Source organism: Salmo salar, chromosome ssa02, assembly GCF_905237065.1.
Source record: "Salmo salar chromosome ssa02, Ssal_v3.1, whole genome shotgun sequence".
In the NCBI taxonomy this organism is placed as follows: Eukaryota; Metazoa; Chordata; class Actinopteri; order Salmoniformes; family Salmonidae; genus Salmo; species Salmo salar.
In genome coordinates this window covers 21,385,682-21,405,819 of record NC_059443.1, presented here as the reverse complement: position 1 = coordinate 21,405,819, position 20,138 = coordinate 21,385,682, and the positions used below count along the sequence as shown (strand labels likewise).

The 20,138-nt window shown below is 46.4% G+C and overlaps 1 protein-coding gene across 1 annotated transcript; it reads right to left on the bottom strand.

Annotated features, from left to right (window-relative positions):
- Window positions 1–5,347: 5,347 nt before the first annotated feature.
- LOC106591073 (serine/threonine-protein kinase SBK2) lies at window positions 5,348–19,782 on the bottom strand. The gene is made up of 4 exons (XM_045699971.1): window positions 19,419–19,782; window positions 14,900–15,044; window positions 7,846–8,048; window positions 5,348–6,563 (listed from the first exon to the last, which is right to left on the bottom strand). The coding sequence occupies exons 1-4, from the start codon at window positions 19,422–19,424 to the stop codon at window positions 5,763–5,765; spliced, it is 1,155 nt and encodes a 384-aa protein (XP_045555927.1). The 5' UTR covers window positions 19,425–19,782; the 3' UTR covers window positions 5,348–5,762.
- Between the last annotated feature and the right edge of the window lie 356 nt (window positions 19,783–20,138).

Sequence of the window (20,138 nt, the reverse complement as noted above, 5' to 3'; positions counted from 1 at the left end):
AAACATCTCAAGGATGATCAATGGAAACAGGATGCACCTGAGCTCAATTTCGAGTCTCATAGCAAAGGATGTGAATACTTATGTAAATAAGGTATTTCTGGTTTTGTTTTTTATAGATTTGCCCCAAAACAATTCAACCTGTTTTTGCTTTGTCATTATGGGGTAGTGTGTGTAGATTGCTGAGGATTTTTTTTATTTATTCAATTTTATACTAAGGCTGTAATGTAACAAAATATGGAAAAAGTAAAGGAGTCTGAATACTTTCCTGAAGGCTCTGTAAATGATGTCGACAATGTTCCACAGGGATGCTGGCCCATGTTGACTCCAATGCTTCTCACAGTTGTGTCAAGTAGGCTGGATGACCTTTGGGTGGTAGACCATTCTTGATACACACAGGAAACTATTGAGCTTGAAAAACCCAGCAGCATTGCAGTTCTTGACACACCCAAACCGGTGCGCCTGGCACCTACTACCATAACCCGTTCAAAAGCACTTAAATATTTTGTATTGCCCATTCATCCTCTGAATGGCACACATTCACAATCTATGTCTCAATGTCCAAAGGCTTAAAAATCCTTATTTAACCTGTCTCCTCCCCTTCATACACACTGATTAAAGTGGATTTAACAAGTGGCATCAATAAGGGATCATCTTTCACCTGGATTCACCTGGTCAGTCTATGTCATGGAAAGAGCAGGTGTTCTTAATGTTTTGTATACTCAGTGTATATGTCATGACTTCCGCCGAAGTCGATTCCTCTCCTTGTTCGGGCGGCGCTCAGCGGTCGACGTAGCCGGTCTTCTAGCCATCGCCGATCCACTTTTCGTTTTCCATTGGTTTTGTCTATGTTTCCCACACACCTGGTTTTCATTTCCCAATTACTGGTCATGTATTTAACCCTCTGTTTCCCCATGTCTTTGTGTGTGTTTGTTTATTGTTAAGGTCGGTACGTTTCCGGCTGGTTTGTTCCGGGTGCTGTGTTCACCTGTGTTGTATGGCAACCATTATTGTTCACACAGTGGTTTTGTTACTTTGTGCTATTTTCTATAGTAAAGTGCGTTGTTCACTCATCTCTGCTCTCCTGCGCCTGACTTCATGCACCAGCTACACCCACCGCCTGACAGTATATTATATTTAATGAATTCTAAACATTTTGGATTTTGGTAACCAAACATTCTAAATTAATGGGGGAATATGTTGGGATTAACAGTAACTTCACTGATGAATATATATTTCACGGGGTGTAATGGGCATTGTATAGAGGGGACCAAGGCGCAGCGTGTTGAGTGCTCATATTTAAGTTTAATGAAATGAAACACCTAGACAATGAAACAAAACAATTCTGTCAGGTTACCTAAACAAAACCGAAAACAACTACCCACGAAAACCAAGTGGGAAAAAGGCTGCCTAAGTATGGCTTCCAATCAGAGACAACAATAGACAGCTGCCTCTGATTGGAAACCATACCCGGCCAAAACATAGAACCAAAACACATAGAATGCCCACCCCCTATCACACCCTGACCTAACTAAACAGAGAAAAAACAGCTCTCTTAGGTCAGAGAGTGACACGGGGCATTGATAAACACTGTCAAATTGACACAATTAAATAAATAGTGTGCAAGAATTGGTCAGTGGCAATAGTGGAGAGAGACGTGCCTATAGCGTATCTTCACCACACACCCCTCCCCTTATTCTGGTCTCAACATTTTAAATGATGCTCCAGACACGTTCCTCACACATAAGCAGTAACCGCAGAAACGTTGTCAAAACGTAGGAGCGTTCCCTTCAACTGAAATCATTGGGGTTCAGTATTTCTAACCATCCCCCTTAAAAGCACACACTACCCAAACTAATGGACATGTGACAGCAAGGCAGAATGACTCATTCCAAACGAGCACTGGGTACATGATGCATATTGATTAACATGATATGTTCATTTGGTGAATGTAGATTGGCGGAGAGCCTGGAGAGAGCCTGGAACTAGGTCCTCTAGAAAAAGGACCTAGTTCCCAAGGTGGAATTCCGAGTTGGATGACTATGCAAATAGATTTTTTCCCAGTCGGAGCAGTGGTGTAGTGGTGCCTGGAGAAGTCGGTATACTCTAATATTGCAACAACAAAAAATCAAAACGGCCGCCAGGTGAAGGAAAGGCGCCCTGTGTGAAAAATTCTATGAGAAACAGTGACATACACTCTGAATGACCTAAAATCATGAATCCCATATTGGTCTTTCACAGTCAGGCCAACCCAAGCTGTACTGTTCATATTGGTCTGTCACAGTCATGCCAACCCAAGCTGTACTGTTCATATTGGTCTGTCACAGTCAGGCCAACCCAAGCTGTACTGTTCATATTGGTCTGTCACAGTCAGGCCAACCCAAGCTGTACTGGTCATATTGGTCTTTCACAGTCAGGCCAACCCAAGCTGTACTGGTCATATTGGTCTTTCACAGTCAGGCCAACCCAAGCTGTACTGTTCATATTGGTCTTTCACAGTCAGGCCAACCCAAGCTGTACTGTGCAGAAGGCTAATAGCAGGCCTACTATTGAAACAGATGAACCAAGTGAGAAATTCACAGGTTTCAGAAGTCACACTTTTTTTTCTTCAGAAAAATTGGATGTTCTAAGTCCATAACAATGCTTAAACCACATCAGGAGACCTCTTTTGAGGTCTGGGAAAAATCTCAGAAATGTTGATTTTTAGAGTAGTTACCCTTTAATTCAAGTGTGCAGGCACCTAGCATTATTGTTTGCGGTGTTTCTGTAGCACATGAGATGGAATTTGTAAAATAAATGGCCACTGGATTGACGCAAATAATATAATGGTATCATTCTGCAGTGGGGTAAAGTACTTAGGTAGCAATACTTGAAAGTACTACTTAAGTAGTTTTTTGGGCCACTGTACTTTACTATTTATATTTTTGACAACTTTTACATTTTTTTCACTACATTCTTAAAGAAAAGTATGTACTTTTTACTCCATACATTTTCCCTGACACCAAAAAGTACTCTTTACATTTTCAATGCTTAGCAGAACAGAAAAATGGTCCAATTCACACAGTTATTAAGAGAAGATCGCTGGTCATGCCTACTGCCTCTGATCTGGCAGACTCACTGAACACACATACTTAGTTTTGTTGTTAAAAAAAAGAACAAGTTGCTGCCTGGTTTGCTTGATATAAGGAATTTGAAATTATTTATATACTTTTACTTTTGATACTTAAGTATATTTTAGCAATTACATTTACTTTTGATACTTAAGTATATTTAAAACTAAGTACTTTCAGACTTTTACTCAAGTAGGATTTTACTGGGTGACTTTCACTTTTACTTGAGTCATTTTCTGGTATCTTTACTTTTACTCAAGTATTACAATTGGGTACTTTTTCCACCACCGTCATTCTGACGGGTAGGCTACTTCGTAGCTAGTTAACATTTCATCTACCAGAAGACGGTTAGACCTATCATTAGCATCGCTGTAATTAGTAAACCTGGACGTTTATTTCATATTATGAGGCATGTCTTACCTTGATTCAATCTAGCCTATAGCCAAAATCCCACCACAGAAACGTGGAGGCAACTATTATTATTCTAGCAGCCAAAGGCATTATCCTAATCATCTTAGCAACTCATGATAGTTGTTGCATGTTTAAATCCCCCCTCTTTCTAATGGATATTTCCATATCTGTCAGTGAAACTTCTTGCGTGTGCGGTGCACATTTTAGAACGGTGTTTCCCGCAAAATGCATTTTGGAACATTCACAGGTAGGCCTACTGATGTGTGTACATTGCTGCGCCTAAAATGTGAATAAATAATAGTTTATCAACATAAGCTAAACATTCCGATCTGTTCCATCAGCCCTATTAATTGATACAATGTACAGCTCCACTACACTACTTTCATAAGTATCAGTAGGGATTAGTGCCGCGTTCAAAACTGGGAAATCTGGGGGGAAAAGAACTCCAACTGGGGAAAATCGTTTTGAACGGTCATCTAAGTCGGAATTCCAACTTGGGAATTCGAGCCTCTTTTTGGAGCTCCGACTTTCCGACCTTAAGATCACTGACGTCATTCCCAGTTGTTTTGAACTGGGAAATGTCGGGATGAAAACCTCACACCATCATAAGGAAGACACTCCTCAGAGCGCCACCCATAGGAACAGCAGAGGAGCAGAAAGGACCGTTCGACCTCCAACTTGACCCCGTCCTTATAAATCAAAATCAAATATTACATCACGTTATTCACAGCCTACCACCGAGAAGAGAAGCATTTTTTCCCAGCTTTTTTTATGGAAACTCAAAGGAGTCATGCCTCTCTCGATACCTCCTGTTGTACCGGTACCTCCTGTATACAGCCTCTCTCGATACCTCCTGCTGTACCGGTACCTCCTGTATACAGCCTCTCTCGATACCTCCTGTTGTACCGGTACCTCCTGTATACAACCTCTCTCAATACCTCCTGCTGTACCGGTACCTCCTGTATACAGCCTCTCTCGATACCTCCTGTTGTACCGGTACCTCCTGTATACAGCCTCTCTCGATACCTCCTGTTGTACCTGTACCTCCTGTATACAGCCTCTCTCGATACCTCCTGTTGTACCTGTACCTCCTGTATACAGCCTCTCTCGATACCTCCTGTTGTACCGGTACCTCCTGTATACAGCCTCACTCTATACCTCCTGTTGTACCTGTACCTCTTGTATACAGCCTCTCTCGATACCTCCTGTTGTACCTGTACCTCCTGTATACAGCCTCTCTCGATACCTCCTGCTGTACCGGTACCTCTTGTATACAGCCTCTCTAATGCTATTTTACTGCTGCTTTTTAATTATTTGCTATTTGTATTTTTACTTATCTATTTTTTTACATTTAACACAGATTTTTCTTAAAACCGCACTGTTGGTTTTAAGGGCCTGTAAGTAAGCATTTCACTGTAAGGTCTACACCTGTTGTATTCGGCGCATTAAATAGGATTTGATTTAACCGCCACAGTAGCTTTCCATAGCCCCATACACACTGCGGCGCATTCTGTCTATTGTGCTGACACATATTTTACACATATTTTTTTTGGCGCCAAACTGTCACTCAGTCATTGTAACTTTTTTGCTATTTTTATATAGTGACTTAAAATGAAACTGATTTGGCTAAAGTTTGAACTGAGGGGACTAAGCCCCCTTTAGTGCCCTCGTGGAGCCAGGTACACTTGTGGATAACCTAGTTTTGCTGATTTTTGACAAAATCCCTAGGTAAGCATATTGGAAAATAATTAAAATTAATAATTACAATTATTTCAAAATAATACAAGAAAAAGTGTATTAGACATACATAGAGAAGCAAGACATGTATATAAATATAAACTGTTTTATTCAGATATTTTTACAATATAAAGTGTGATAGAGTGATCATTATAATACAGCCTGTGTGTTGAAGGAGAACTAATTCATGTTTTCTCTTAAGAGGCTACCTGCCCCTAAGCACACATGCACACTCACGATCATGTTCAAGCATGCACATACACAGGCAGGTATGGCACATGCACGCTCACACACACACACACAATATTCAGTTGCATTACACTGTAGAGAACTATTACAAGGTAAAACATACAGCAATATCAAAATACAGTAGTCTCAATTCCATCAATACAGAGTAAGAAATGTTCAGCAAAATATTCTGAATATCAACCTCTATAAAACAAATATTCTCTTTGAAAATGTACAGTACATCTTAAAAATTCTCGAACCTGTCTAGTATGTAACACTTTATCTCTCCCCTCTTCCCTCCCTCTCCCTCCCTTCCTCCACCGTTCCTGCCTCTCTTATTTTCCTGGCCTCCTTCTCTACCTCCTCTGCTTTCCTCTTCTCCTCTCTCTCCGTTTCCATCAACCAGGGCCCACCCAGGTAGCTGAGGATCTCGTCAGGGCCTCCTCGAAGCCTGGGCTGTGGGTTAAGCAGCTCCCTGAAGAGAGACATCACCAGTGGGCTGAAGCCTTCAAACTGTGGGGCCACAGGGTTCGACTTCTGATTCTTCTCCAGGCTCAGGATATTGTCCTTTTCCCTTTCACCTTCGCACCAAATTACTTCTTCCTCCCCTCTCAGTCCCTCGCTCCTTTCCTCCCTCTCCGCCTCGCGGTCGTACCACTCCTTGTACCTCCGGTAGGCGGGGTCGCTGTGGGTGGTCTCTTCCCAGGGAAAGCATCCCGTCAGCAGGCAGTAGACCAGCACGCCCAGGGACCAGCTGTCTATAGTGGTCTCCACTGTGATCCAAATGTTCTCCTCCTCCTCTCCATCCTCCTCTCTCTGCTCTCTCACTTTCTCAGACTCTTTGGCCTGCTCCACCTCAGGCGTGCAGAAGGGCGAGTCGTACCAGACGGCGCGGACGGTACAGCCAGTGGGGCGGGCCAGGCCAAAGTCACCCAGTTTGACCCAGCGACAGGCGCGGTCACACAGGAAGATGTTCTCTGGTTTGATGTCTCGGTGGACGAAGCCCATGGAGTGGAGGTATGAGACGGCACCACTCAGCTGAGACATCACTCTCTGGACACACTCTTCATCTACACCCACCTGGAGACAGAGAGAGAGATAGAGGGAGAAAGAGAAACAACATTATACTGTATATCATTGTTTCATAGGTCACACAAAAAGCTTTATGTGGGTCACGATGCAAAAATGTTTGGGAACCACTGCTCCATCCTTGTCCCACCCATAGATGCTAAAAGGATCGGGGACAGCAAACACCTTGTCATCTTTCACATTTACAAGTTGGACATTTAGCAGACGCTCTTCTCCAGCGCGACTTACAATTAGTGCATTCATCTGAAGGTACAGTATCTAGGTGAGACAACAACACATCACAATCGTATCAAGGACATTTTCCCTCAACAAAGCACTTACCAGCAAAGTCAGTGCTAGGGTGAAAAGTTATTTAAGATACTCTTCAAAGAGGTAGGGTTTCAGACGTTTTCGAAAAATGGGCATGACTATAGGGGAAAAGTTGTTCCACCATTGGGATGCCAGGACACAGAAGAGCTTTGACTGGGCTGAGCAGGACCTGCCCTCCTGTAGGGGTGGGAGGCCCAAGAGACCAGAGGTGGCAGAATGGAGTGCTCAGGTTGGGATGTAGGGTTTGAACATAGCCTGAAGGTAAGGCGGTGCAGTTCCCCTTGCTGCTCTGTAGGCAAGCACCAGGGTCTTGAAGATGATGCAAGCTTATCATCCACTGTAGGTTACTGGCATAGACCGACACAAACAAAGAGTCACTAGAGGGGATGAGGTGGAGGCTACTGGAGAGACTCCATTGAAGTCTTTATCATGTACTCACTGACAGAGGAAGAGGGCAACTGGGACCAGGGCAATATGGAACAGTAGAGGTGGTGGCAGACAGAGGTCAGACCTCGGCGGAATTGCAATACTGGGTCTGTGTTGTGCACTTAGCTTTAGTGCTTTGACATTGAAATGAAACACCTCTCATGTATGACTGACTCAGAGACTGTAAACAGATGTATGACTGTCTCAGAGACTGTAAACAGATGTATGACTGACTCAGAGACTGTAAACAGATGTATGACTGACTCAGAGACTGTAAACAGATGTATGACTGTCTCAGAGACTGTAAACAGATGTATGACTGACTCAGAGACTGTAAACAGATGTATGACTGACTCAGAGACTGTAAACAGATGTATGACTGACTCAGAGACTGTAAACAGATGTATGACTGACTCAGAGACTGTAAACAGATGTATGACTGACTCAGAGACTAAACAGATGTATAACTGACTCAGAGACTGTAAACAGATGTATGACTGACTCAGAGACTGTAAACAGATGTATGACTCTAACTGACCTCTGACACGATGACACTGTAGAGGTCTCCATAGAGACCAGCCTGCTGGGCGAAGACGTAGTAGCAGGGGGTGGAGAAGAAGATACCCAGGGCCCGGGTGAGAGAGGGATGAGTGCAATAAGAGAGGGAGAGGTTGTATTCACGCAGGAAAGAGAAGAGGGATGTGGACTGGCGGGGGAAGAACTTCAGAGCCATGGGAGTGCCTGATGGAGAGGAGGAGAGGCCCCAGAAATTATTTAGACATTCAAATCAAATGTTGCACCAAAACATCAATAGATCAATTATAGAGTAAATCATGTTGTCATCACTGTGACCACATTGATAACATAAAAACATCCTGGCAGATTTCATATAGCCCCGGGGATGTCTAAATTACTTCCCTATTCCCTGGGGTTTAGATAGAGGAAACCCAATGACTGTTTATGAATGGACAAAGCCATCGATCACGTGACAAAGTTTTTTATTTACGCAAAGATTCACCACGAAGATTGACAATTTTCCATTCACTATCATGGGGATCCCATTTTTTGCTAACAATGCCTGCAGCAATGCAGTCGGCCTTGAACTTCCGGGGTTTCAGGGTTGCGGAGAACTGATAAAAAAAACTAAGAATTTACATTGCCTGCAAAAATATTGTAATCAGATTGTAGATATTTTGAAAAACTAGATGATTACTTCTTGGATTACTTTTCAATTCAGAAAGGATGCTTGCGAAAAAATACATTATGACACCTTTCTGTTTTGTCAATGACATTCAATTCAACATTGAAAAAAGGTGTACGTTTAAGTTTGTTCCACCCAATGAGTGTGACCACAAGTCAGAGACCTCTATGATGACACCAAATACGTTTTATGGATAGTTTTTGTCTTCTTTTGATGCCTCTTTAGGGGAAAGTAATCAGATTACTGAGTTTGGGTAATCCAAAAGTTACTGATTACAATTTTGGACAGGTAACTAGTAACTGTTACGTATAACATTTAGAAAGTAACCCATCCAACCCTGAGGAAACCCCACAGCAACTCTATCCCCAAGAATGTAGTAAAGCACTTCATAGCAGCAACACTCATGCTAACGGTTAAGTTGACACTATTTAAAGACACCTCTACCCTCACGTTGGACAAATAACCGCTCACTGTTCACATGTTTTATCCTCTGAACTGTAACCCCAGGCCCCTTCAGAGCCATATTTCACTAGAACCAGAAATCACATTTCATTTGTCACATGCGCCGAAGAGCAGCAGTAAAAAATAACAATATATACAGGGAGGTGCCGGTACTGTCACAACATCCACAGAAGGGGGCGCCTCTCCTCGGTCGAGCGGCGCTCGGCGGTCGTCGTCGCCGGCCTACTAGCTGCCACGATCTGTGTTTCAGTGTCTATTAGTTATGTCTGGTTTTTGTTTGCACCTGTTTTGTGTTTTGTCATTAGTGGAGGGGTTATTTAGTCTGTCTGTGTTTAGCTAGGATTTTGTGCGGGATTGTTCGTTGTTACGTGTGGTGTTACTTTTATTATCTAGGCATTAGGGTTGCCGGGCTGCGCCCCGTCTGCCTTTTGAACGGAGCTTCTTTTTGTCCATTTTTCTGACTGTTATGCTCCCAGCCGTATGTGAAATTTACCCGTGGATTTATTAAATTAAGATTGTTCCAACGGACCTCAGTCTCCTGCGTTTGACTCACTCCTTAAACTGTTCATTCCGCTCGTGACAGAATCCCGCACCACTTATGGAGTCAGCAGGGACAGGAACATTGTCAATGGAGGAACAAGTCAGCCAACATGCCAGTCTCCTCCAGCGACTGGGCACGGCCATGGACCAGGTGCTGACCCGACTGGAGAGCTGGGAGCGAGTCGCTCCATCACCCCCACCAGGACCAATTCATCGCCCTGCGCCCCTACCGAATCCAACCGAACCCAGTACAAGCGGGATACGGATAATGGCTCCCAGGGAGTTCGATGGGACGGCCGCTGGGTGCAAGGGGTTTTTGCTCCAGTTGGACCTGTACCTGGCGACCGTCCGGCCCTCTCCCTCCGATGAAGAGAGGGTGAGCGTCCTCGTCTCGTGCCTCACGGGTAGAGCCCTGGAATGGGCCAACGCCGTCTGGGAGGGCCCAGACTCAGCAAAGGACAACTACCCAGAGTTCGCTCGCCGCTTCCGGGCGGTATTCGATCATCCCCCGGAGGGCAAGGCGGCGGGCGAGCGATTATTTCATCTGAGGCAGGAGACGAGGAGCGCTCAGGACTTTGCGCTGGAGTTTCGGACTCTAGCCGCCGGATCGGGGTGGAATGAGCGGGCCCTGATTGACCACTACAGGTGTAGTCTACGTGAGGACGTCCGCCGGGAACTGGCTTGCCGGGACCATACCATCACTCTGGACCAGTTGATTGATTTGTCCATCAGGCTGGACAACCTGCTAACTGCCCGGGGACGTTCCGATCGGGGCCTATTCATTCCACCTCCCATCCCTCCTGCTCCAACGCCCATGGAGCTTGGAGGGACCGCTGCTAGGAGGACCGGAGGGGGGGGGGGGCCTCTCCTGCACCCACTGTGGCCGTAGAGGACACACTGCGGACCGGTGCTGGAGAGGTTCTCCCAGGAACTCAGAGGGCAGGCAGAGCACTCCATCGACCCCCCAGGTGAGTCCGCACCAGTCTCACCCAGACCCCCCTGTCGACCACATGTATGTCTCTGTTTTCTTCCCTGGTTTTTCCCCTCACTCCCAGTATAAGGCACTAGTCGATTCAGGCGCAGCTGGGAGTTTCATGGACCGAAGTGTTGCTGATAAGTTAGGGATCCCCCTGGTTAAACTGGACAAACCCTTCCCCGTGCACGCGTTAGATAGTCGACCACTAGGGTCTGGCCAAGTGAGGGAGGAAACAGTGCCACTGGTCATGGTAACGCAGGGGGGGTCATGAGGAACGTATCAGCCTGTTCCTTATTGATTCCCCGGCGTTTCCGGTGGTGCTGGGACTTCCCTGGCTAGCCTCTCACAATCCTCTGATTTCGTGGGGGCAGAGGGCTCTTAAGGGGTGGTCGAGGGAGTGCTCAGGTAGGTGTATAGGAGTTTCCATCGGTGCAACCACGGTGGAGAGTCCAGACCAAGTCTCCACTGTACACATTCCCTCTGAATATGCCGATTTGGCTATCGCCTTCAGTAAAATGAAGGCGACTCAATTACCACCCCATCGACAAGGGGATTGTGTGATAAACCTCCAGGCTGGCGCGGCCCTTCCTAAAAGTCACGTGTATCCTCTGTCGCAGGAGGAGACAGTGGCAATGGAGACATACGTCACTGAATCCTTGAGACAGGGATACATTCGGCCATCTAAATCACCCGTCTCCTCGAGTTTCTTTTTTGTGAAGAAGAAGGGGGAGGCCTGCGCCCGTGCATTGACTATAGAGGTCTAAATTCTATCACAGTGGGGTTCAGTTACCCACTACCTCTCATTGCTACGGCCGTGGAGTCATTTCACGGGCGCGCTTTTTCACCAAATTAGATCTCAGGAGCGCTTATAACTTGGTGCGTATCCGAGATGGAGACGAGTGGAAGACCGCATTTAGTACCACATCGGGCCATTATGAGTACCTCGTCATGCCATATGGGTTAAAGAATGCTCCCGCTGTCTTCCAATCCTTTGTGGACGAGGTTCTCAGGGACATGCTCGGGCAGGGGGTGGTGGTGTACATTGATGACATCTTGATCTACTCCGCCACTCGCGCCGCGCATGTGGCTCTGGTGCGTAAAGTGCTTGGGCGGCTGCTGGAGCATGACCTATACGTCAAGGCTGAGAAATGTGAGTTCTTCCAACAAGCCGTTTCTTTTCTGGGATATCGCATTTCCACCACAGGGGTGGTGATGGAAGATGACCGCGTTACGGCTATGCGTAATTGGCCGACCCCTACCACTGTGAAGGAGGTGCAGCGGTTCTTGGGGTTCGCCAATTATTACCGGAGGTTTATCCGGGGTTTTGGCCAAGTGGCAGCTCCCATTACCTCACTGATGAAGGGGGGTCCGGTGCAATTGCGGTGGTCGGCAGAGGCGGACAGAGCCTTCCGTCGTCTGAAGGTTCTGTTTACCAACGCTCCGGTGCTGGCGCATCCGGATCCCTCTTTGCCATTCATAGTGGAGTTGGACGCGTCCGAGGCTGGGGTGGGAGCTGTGCTTTCGCAGCGTTCGGGCGCTCCTCCGAAGCTCCGCCCCTGCGCTTTCTTTTCTAAGAAGTTGAGCCCGGCGGAGCGCAACTATGATGTGGGGGACAGGGAGTTGTTAGCCGTGGTCAAGGCTTTGACAGTGTGGAGACATTGGCTTGAGGGGGCACGTCATCCTTTTCTCATCTGGACCGACCACCGTAACCTGGAGTACATCCGGGCAGCGAGGAGACTTAATCCTCGTCAAGCCAGGTGGGCCATGTTCTTTATGAGGTTTCAGTTCACCCTTTCGTACATCCCGGGTTCTCGGAACCGGAAGGCCGACGCACTGTCACATCTCTACGACACCGAGGAGCGGACCATCGATCCCACTCCCATACTCCCTGCGTCCTGTCTGGTGGCGCCGGTGGTGTGGGAGGTGGATGCGGACATCGAGCGGGCGGGTCGGCTCGAATCCACTCCACCTCAATGTCCCGCGGGTCGGAAGTTCGTTCCGCTGGGTGTTCGCGATCGTTTGATCCGATGGGCCCATACTCTACCCTCCTCGGGTCACCCTGGGGTGGAACGGACAGTGCGAGGCCTGAGGGGGAAGTACTGGTGGCCCACCTTGGTAGAGGATGTAACACACTATGTCTCTTCCTGTTCGGTGTGCGCCCAGTGTAAGGCTCCTAGGCACCTGCCTCGAGGGAAATTACAGCCCCTCCCCGTTCCACAACGACCTTGGTCTCACCTCTAGGTGGATTTCCTTACGGATCTCCCGCCATCTCAGGGAAATACTACGATCCTGGTTGTTGTGGATCGGTTCTCGAAGTCCTGCCGTCTGATTCCATTGCCCGGTCTTCCTACGGCCCTACAGACCGCGGAGGCCCTATTCACCCACGTCTTCCGGCACTACGGGGTGCCCGAGGATATCGTATCTGATCGGGGTCCCCAGTTCACGTCCAGGGTGTGGAGGTCGTTTATGGAGAGGCTGGGGGTCTCGGTCAGCCTGACCTCGGGTTTCCACCCTGAGAGTAATGGGCAGGTAGAGCGCATTAACCAGGATGTAGGCAGGTTCCTGCGGTCATATTGCCAGGACCGGCCAGGGGAGTGGGCGCGGTTCGTACCCTGGGCCGAGATGGCCCAGAATTCTCAGCGCCACTCCTCTACTAACCTGTCACCCTTCCAGGTCGTGTTGGGGTATCAGCCGGTCCTGGTGCCATGGCAACAGAGCCAGACAGAGGCTCCTGCGGTGGAGGAATGGGTCCAGCGCTCTAGGGAGACCTGGCAGGCGGTCCAGGAGTGTATAAAGAAGGCTGGAGAACGACACAAAGAGAGCGCTGACCGCCACCGCAGTGAAGCCCCCGTGTTTAACCCGGGGGATAGAGTCTGGCTCTCAACCCGGAACCTGCCCCTCCGCCTGCCCTGCCGGAAGCTGGGTCCGCGATTTGTGGGGCCATTCAAAGTCCTGAGGAGAATAAACGAGGTGTGTTATAGGTTACAACTTCCTACATATTACCGTATTAACCCCTCGTTTCATGTGTCTCTCCTCAGGCCGGTGGTAGCTGGTCCGCTGCAGGACGCTGAGGTGCGGGAGGCCCCCCGGCCCCCCCTGGACATCGGAGGGGCCCCGGCGTACACAGTCCGGGCCATCTTGGACTCCCGACGTCGGGTGGGGGGCCTGCAGTACCTCGTGGACTGGGAGGGGTACGGTCCGGAGGAGAGGTGCTGGGTCCCGGCAAGGGACATTCTGGATCCAGCCATGTTGCGGAATTTCCACAACCTCCGCCCGGATCGCCCAGCGCCTCGCCCTCCGGGTCGTCCTCGAGGCCGGTGTCGGCGCGCTGCGGGACCCGCGCGTCAGGGGAGGGGTACTGTCACAACATCCACAGAAGGGGGCGCCTCTCCTCGGTCGAGCGGCGCTCGGCGGTCGTCGTCGCCGGCCTACTAGCTGCCACCGATCTGTGTTTCAGTGTCTATTAGTTATGTCTGGTTTTTGTTTGCACCTGTTTTGTGTTTTGTCATTAGTGGGGGGGTTATTTAGTCTGTCTGTGTTTAGCTAGGATTTTGTGCGGGATTGTTCGTTGTTACGTGTGGTGTTACTTTTATTATCTAGGCATTAGGGTTGCCGGGCTGCGCCCCGTCTGCCTTTTGAACGGAGCTTCTTTTTGTCCATTTTTCTGACTGTTATGCTCCCAGCCGTATGTGAAACTTACCTGTGGATTTATTAAATTAAGATTGTTCCAACGGACCTCAGTCTCCTGCGTTTGACTCACTCCTTAAACTGTTCATTCCGCTCGTGACAGGTACAGAGTCAATGTGCAGGGGCACCGGTTAGTTGAGGTAGTATGTACATGTAGGTAGAGTTATTAAAGTGACTATGCATAGATGACAACAGAGAGTAGCAGTGGTGTGGAGAGGGGAAAGGGGGGGGGGGCAATGCAAATAGTCTGGGTAGCCATTTGATTAGATGTTCAGGAGTCTTACGGCTTGGGGGTAGAAGCAGTTTAGAAGCCTCATGGACCTAGACTTGGCGCTCCGGTACCACTTGCCGTGCGGTAGCAGAGAGAACAGTCTATGACTTGGGTGGCCGGAATCTTTGACAATGTTTTACCTTTATAACAAGCCTTTATAGGTGTGTAGTGGACACTAACAAGTTTCAAGTTTTATTAGCCGTATGTACGGGATACACATGGTACATACCGTCTAGCTAAATGCTTACTGCCAGGTTCATTCTCGACAATGCAACAACAATGAGAAATTATAAAAGATAAGAATACTAACATAAAGTAAGTGGCTCAGTAGAACAGAATAAATGTTTTAGCATAAGTATAATACAGGAAGGCATCATTTATAACGCCTGCCCACCCCGTAACTCTCCAGGACCATGGTCAGGGACCACCACAGTGACCTCTGGTGCTTTACTGACCTCTCTTCTTGTGGACGGCCAGCATGACCTTGCCGTAGGATCCCTCTCCCAGCAGCTTGACCATCTGGAAGTGGTCGGAGGTCTCCAGAGTGGACATGGACTGGGCTGAGAGGAAACATAACTCGTCCAGTTCCTGAGCTGCAGCCTGACAGAGAAAACAAGGAAACATGGTCAAATAGGGAGAACATTTTTCTAAGGAGTTGATGTTTCATTGCCAATGTCTTGTTACACTAGCAGGAATTGACTAGGCTTGTAGGCTACCGCGCTGCATGGTGAATAACCAACCAACACTGAAAATGGTCAACGAGCAGTGGGAATAAATACTAAGCACTTTATGACAAATGCAATATAAATACATTTTGATTTATCAATTGAATGATTGATTGATCAACTTGCTGATACATGTATGCTTGGGCAGATATGGTTTAGTGTCACTATAAGATGTACTGTTACAGGATGTCCATTGACCTCGGGGATTACCATAAAATGTACTGTTACAGGATGTCCAGCGACCTCGGGGATTACCATAAAATGTACTGTTACAGGATGTCCAGCGACCTCGGGGATTACCATAAAATGTACTGTTACAGGATGTCCAGCGACCTCGGGGATTACCATAAAATGTACTGTTACAGGATGTCCAGCGACCTCGGGGATTACCATAAAATGTACTGTTACAGGATGTCCAGCGACCTCGGGGATTACCATAAAATGTACTGTTACAGAATGTCCAGCGACCTCGGGGATTACCATAAAATGTACTGTTACAGGATGTCCAGCGACCTCGGGGATTACCATAAAATGTACTGTTACAGGATGTCCAGCGACCTCGGGGATTACCATAAAATGTGAGAAAATTATGAGATGAGAGATCGGATGGATATTACATTGGAGCAACCAGAACATGCTGTATGTACATACCTACTGTCCCCTCAGTCCCCTGTGTCTATCATATCATCAGTATGACCCCCTATATACAGTTGAAGTCGGAAGTTTACATACACCTTAGCCAAATACATTTAAACTCAGTTTTTCACAATTCCTGACGTGAAATGTCAGAATAATAGCAGAGAGAATGATTTATTTCAGCTTTTATTTCTTTCATCACATTCCCAGTGGGTCAGAAATGTAACATACACTCAATTAGTATTTGGTAGCATTGCCTTTAAATTGTTTAACTTGGGTCAAACGTTTCGGGTAGCCTTCCCACAATAAGTTGGGTGAATTTTGGCCCATTCCTCCTGACAGAGCTGATGTAACTGAGTCAGGTTTGCAGGCTTCCTTGCTCGCACATGCTTTTTCAGTTCTGCCCACAAGTTTTCTATGGGATTGAGGTCAGCGCTTTGTGATGGCCACACAAATACCTTGACTTTGTTTTCCTTAAGCCATTTTGCTACAATTTTGGAAGTATGCTTTGGGTCATTGTCCATTTGGAAGACCCATTTGCGACCAAGCTTAACATAATTTCCCTGCCTCATGATGCCATCTATTTTGTGAAGTGCACCAGTCCCTCCTGCAGCAAAGCACCCTCACAACATGACGCTGCCACCCCCTTGCTTCACGGTTGGGATGGTGTTCTTCGGCTTGCAAGCCTCCCCTTTTTTCCTCCAAACATAACGATGGTCATTATGGCCAAACAGTTCTAGTTTTGTTTCATCAGACCAGAGGACATTTCTCCAAAAAGTACAATCTTTGTCCCCATGTGCAGTTGCAAAACGTAGTCTGGCTTTTTTATGGCGGTTTGGAGCAGTGGCTTCTTCCTTGCTGAGCGGCCTTTCAGGTTATGTCGATATAGGACTTGTTTTACTGTGGATATAGCTACTTTTGTACCTGTTTTCTCCAGCATCTTCACAAGGTCTTTTGCTGTTGTTCTGGGATTGATTTGCGCTTTTCCCACCAAAGTACATTAATCTCTAGGAGACAGAACATGTCTCCTTCCTGAGCGGTATGATGGCTGTGTGGTCCAATGGTCCAATTTATACTTGCGCACGTTTGTTTGTACAGATGAACGTGGTACCTTCAGGCGTTTGAAAATTGCTCCCAAAGGAGAACCAAACTTGTGGAGGTCTACAATTGTTTTTCAGAGGTCTTGGCTGATTTCTTTTGATTTTCCCATGATGTCAAGCAAAATGGCACTGAGTTTGAAGGTAGGCCTTGAAATACATCCACAGGTACACCTCCAATTAACTCAAATAATGTCAATTAGCCTATCAGAAGCTTCTAAAGCGATGACATGCTTTTCTGGAATTTTACAAGCTGTTTAAAGGTACAGTCAACTTAGTGTATGTAAACGTCTGACCCACTGGAATTGTGATACAGTGAATTATAAGTGAAATAATCTGTCTGTAAACAATTGTTGGAAAAATTACTTGTGTCATGCACAAAGTAGATGTCCTAACCGACTTGCCAAAACTATAGTTTGTTAACAAGAAATTTGTGGAGTGGTTGAAAAACAAGTTTTAATGACTACAACCGAAGTGTATGTAAACTTCTGTCTTCAACTGTACAGCTGCTGATCTCGTTAAAATAGGATCCCATCCCGCCTATAGTAACACCCCAGCAAATGACTCAGGGATGTAGAGACTGTTTGCGTAACACAGTGGATGAAGCTATAATAACACCATGATATATTTATATGTTCGACCTTGCACATATATTTGTTGCATAATAGAGCATCAAAATGTCAAATATGGGGTGCTTACAAGTGTACAGTGTGAAATGGAAATGTGTTTTTTGCATATCCCACTCACCCTGAGAGAGTGGGATTACGGCCAGGCATCAGCCGTTATTGACGGTGACCCTGGTGCAATTGTTTCGACAGATTTTCCACCTGTCGGATCGGGGATTTGAACTAGCAACCTTTCGTTTACGGCCCACAGCTCTAACTACTGTAATCACTTGAGTTGGGAGTAACATACTTATGGACGTAACTGACAATAGACTTGATTTACTAAGCATTCGCAAAGGTCAGGAGTTTGCACCTGCTACATTACAGAGAGAAATAAAGACAATAATACGGTCCTAGGACAAATGTAAAAAAACAGCAGTTACATGTTTTAAGTTTCACCTGCAAAATCTTCCATCTGATGAAACGCTCAGTTAATCTATCGGCGAGTTGGCTTTGAGTAGGTGGACTTTTATTTTAATGGACTATCTGAACTATCTGTGTCTTGTCACACAACAACGCCAAACATTTGATATGAAGCCAAGAATACGCCAACAGGGTCCAACCAGTCTGAATATGCTGCTGCTGGGCACGCTGGAGAAGACATTTCTAAAATAAATGACAAACTCTATTTCTTGAATTGCACTTTTGGTTAAGGGCTTGTAAGTAAGCATTTCACGGTAAGGTTGTATTTGGCGCATGTGACAAATACATTTTGATTTTTGGGTCAAAGGTCATTATTTTCCTCAACCCAATTTGATCTGAAAGCACTGAAAATATTAACTCCTTTGGATCATAATCAGGAATGGGATCATTTTCATGTCAATTCAGAGAATGAATTGAACGTTGACCAAATTATCTTCAATGAGGACTTTTCAATTGATTGATTGAATTCACTCTTAATTGAAATGAAATTGACCCCCGGCTAGCACTGATCACAATGTCAAATGACGTTTCCCAATTGACACCAATTGGGTAACTTGTTGCTGCAGCAGGTGGAAGACAGTTGCCCCAGGCTCACCCACCTGACATTCACTGTGTCCTTGTATCCTGAGGTGATTATGAATTAATCCCTTATTGGTCAACGAATCCCCCTGTCGATAAGAGCTAGCTGTAATTGAAATACTGGCCTCTATGACAGTATTATGAGCTGTCAGAAGACTATCGCTATTAACTGATTTTAAGACGAGTAAAACCAGTAAAGATATAAACACTGGAAGCTGAAAAGCCTCTCTACTATGTGCTCCTTTCTGGACCTGTGGCCGTGGCAACCACTGACAGCCCCAACTGAACACCCCCATATGAAGACATGTCTATATTACAATGTTACTTCACTATGCAGATAGCAGTGTCAGAGTGATGTTACTGTATTTACAGACCCATAAACATAATGCCGTTGTCCATAGAATGTGACCCCCAAAACAAACTAAATCCAACGCAACATCTGACAGCAGGCTAAATCAAATCAAAAGCAAATCAAAGTTTATTGGTTGCGTAAAGCGTTCAGCAGATGCTATAGTGGGTGCAGTGAAAGGCTTGTATTACTAGCTCCTAACGACGCAGTAAAAATGTCAGACAATACACAAATCATGAATCTACTTGTAAAAACACTGATTCTGTATTTATATGACTATAGTGCAATGTCATATCATCCTCCTGTCGATGTAGTGGGGCGAGGAAGACATTGGCTGTATAAATAAAATCACATAGTTGTCTTTGTGTCTTTATGACTATTTTGCGATGGGATTTCTCTGCAGTTGGTATAGTGGAAATGAAAAAATATGACACACGCCACATTTCATATAATTTGCATAAGGACAACAGCAGCTGAATTTTAAAGAAACGTCCACTTACTGTCATTGTGGAGTTTTTTCAAATGGGAACGTCTGTCTCTGTTCAGCTTATCTGGGTCCTCGTCAGCATCTGAATAGACTTCAACACCCTCCTGACCCTCTGTAGGTCTGCTGTTGGTCTGCTGCTGTTCTGTTCCTAACTATTGTCTTTCACTGGTGATCTACTCTTCAGGAGATCTGTTTTCGCAGCACAAGTGGCTGTTATTGTTACTTTGTCTCTGCAGGTCCATGTGCTGGTAGTTTTATAGCAGACACTGAGGTATATCTACCTTCCTATCCCTCAGGACCTTGGTACTTACCGTGTCTCTCCCTGAGAGACCACCACTCTCTCTCTCCTCCCCTCTCTCTATCCCCCTCCTCCCACTCTCCCGCTCTCCCCCTCCTACCTCCCTCCCTCCCTCTCTCTATGTCCCTAACACACACTCTCTGTCTCCTCCCCTCTCTCTATCCCCCTCCTCCCGCTCTCCCCCTCCTCCCGCTCACCCTCTCTCTCTGTCCCTAACACACACTCTCTCTCTCACTCTAAGTTCCCCCACTTGTTTTTCCAGCAAATATCCATGTACCATAGTTGTAAGGTATTCCAACCCTCTCCCTCTCCCCACGTGTCCTTAGCCCGCTCCCTCTCAGCGTCAATGTTAATGTTCAAAAGTGCCCAATCCGTCAGTCTGTCTGTCTACATTAACCCTGTAACCCATTCGTTGTGTTCCCTCTTACTATCTCT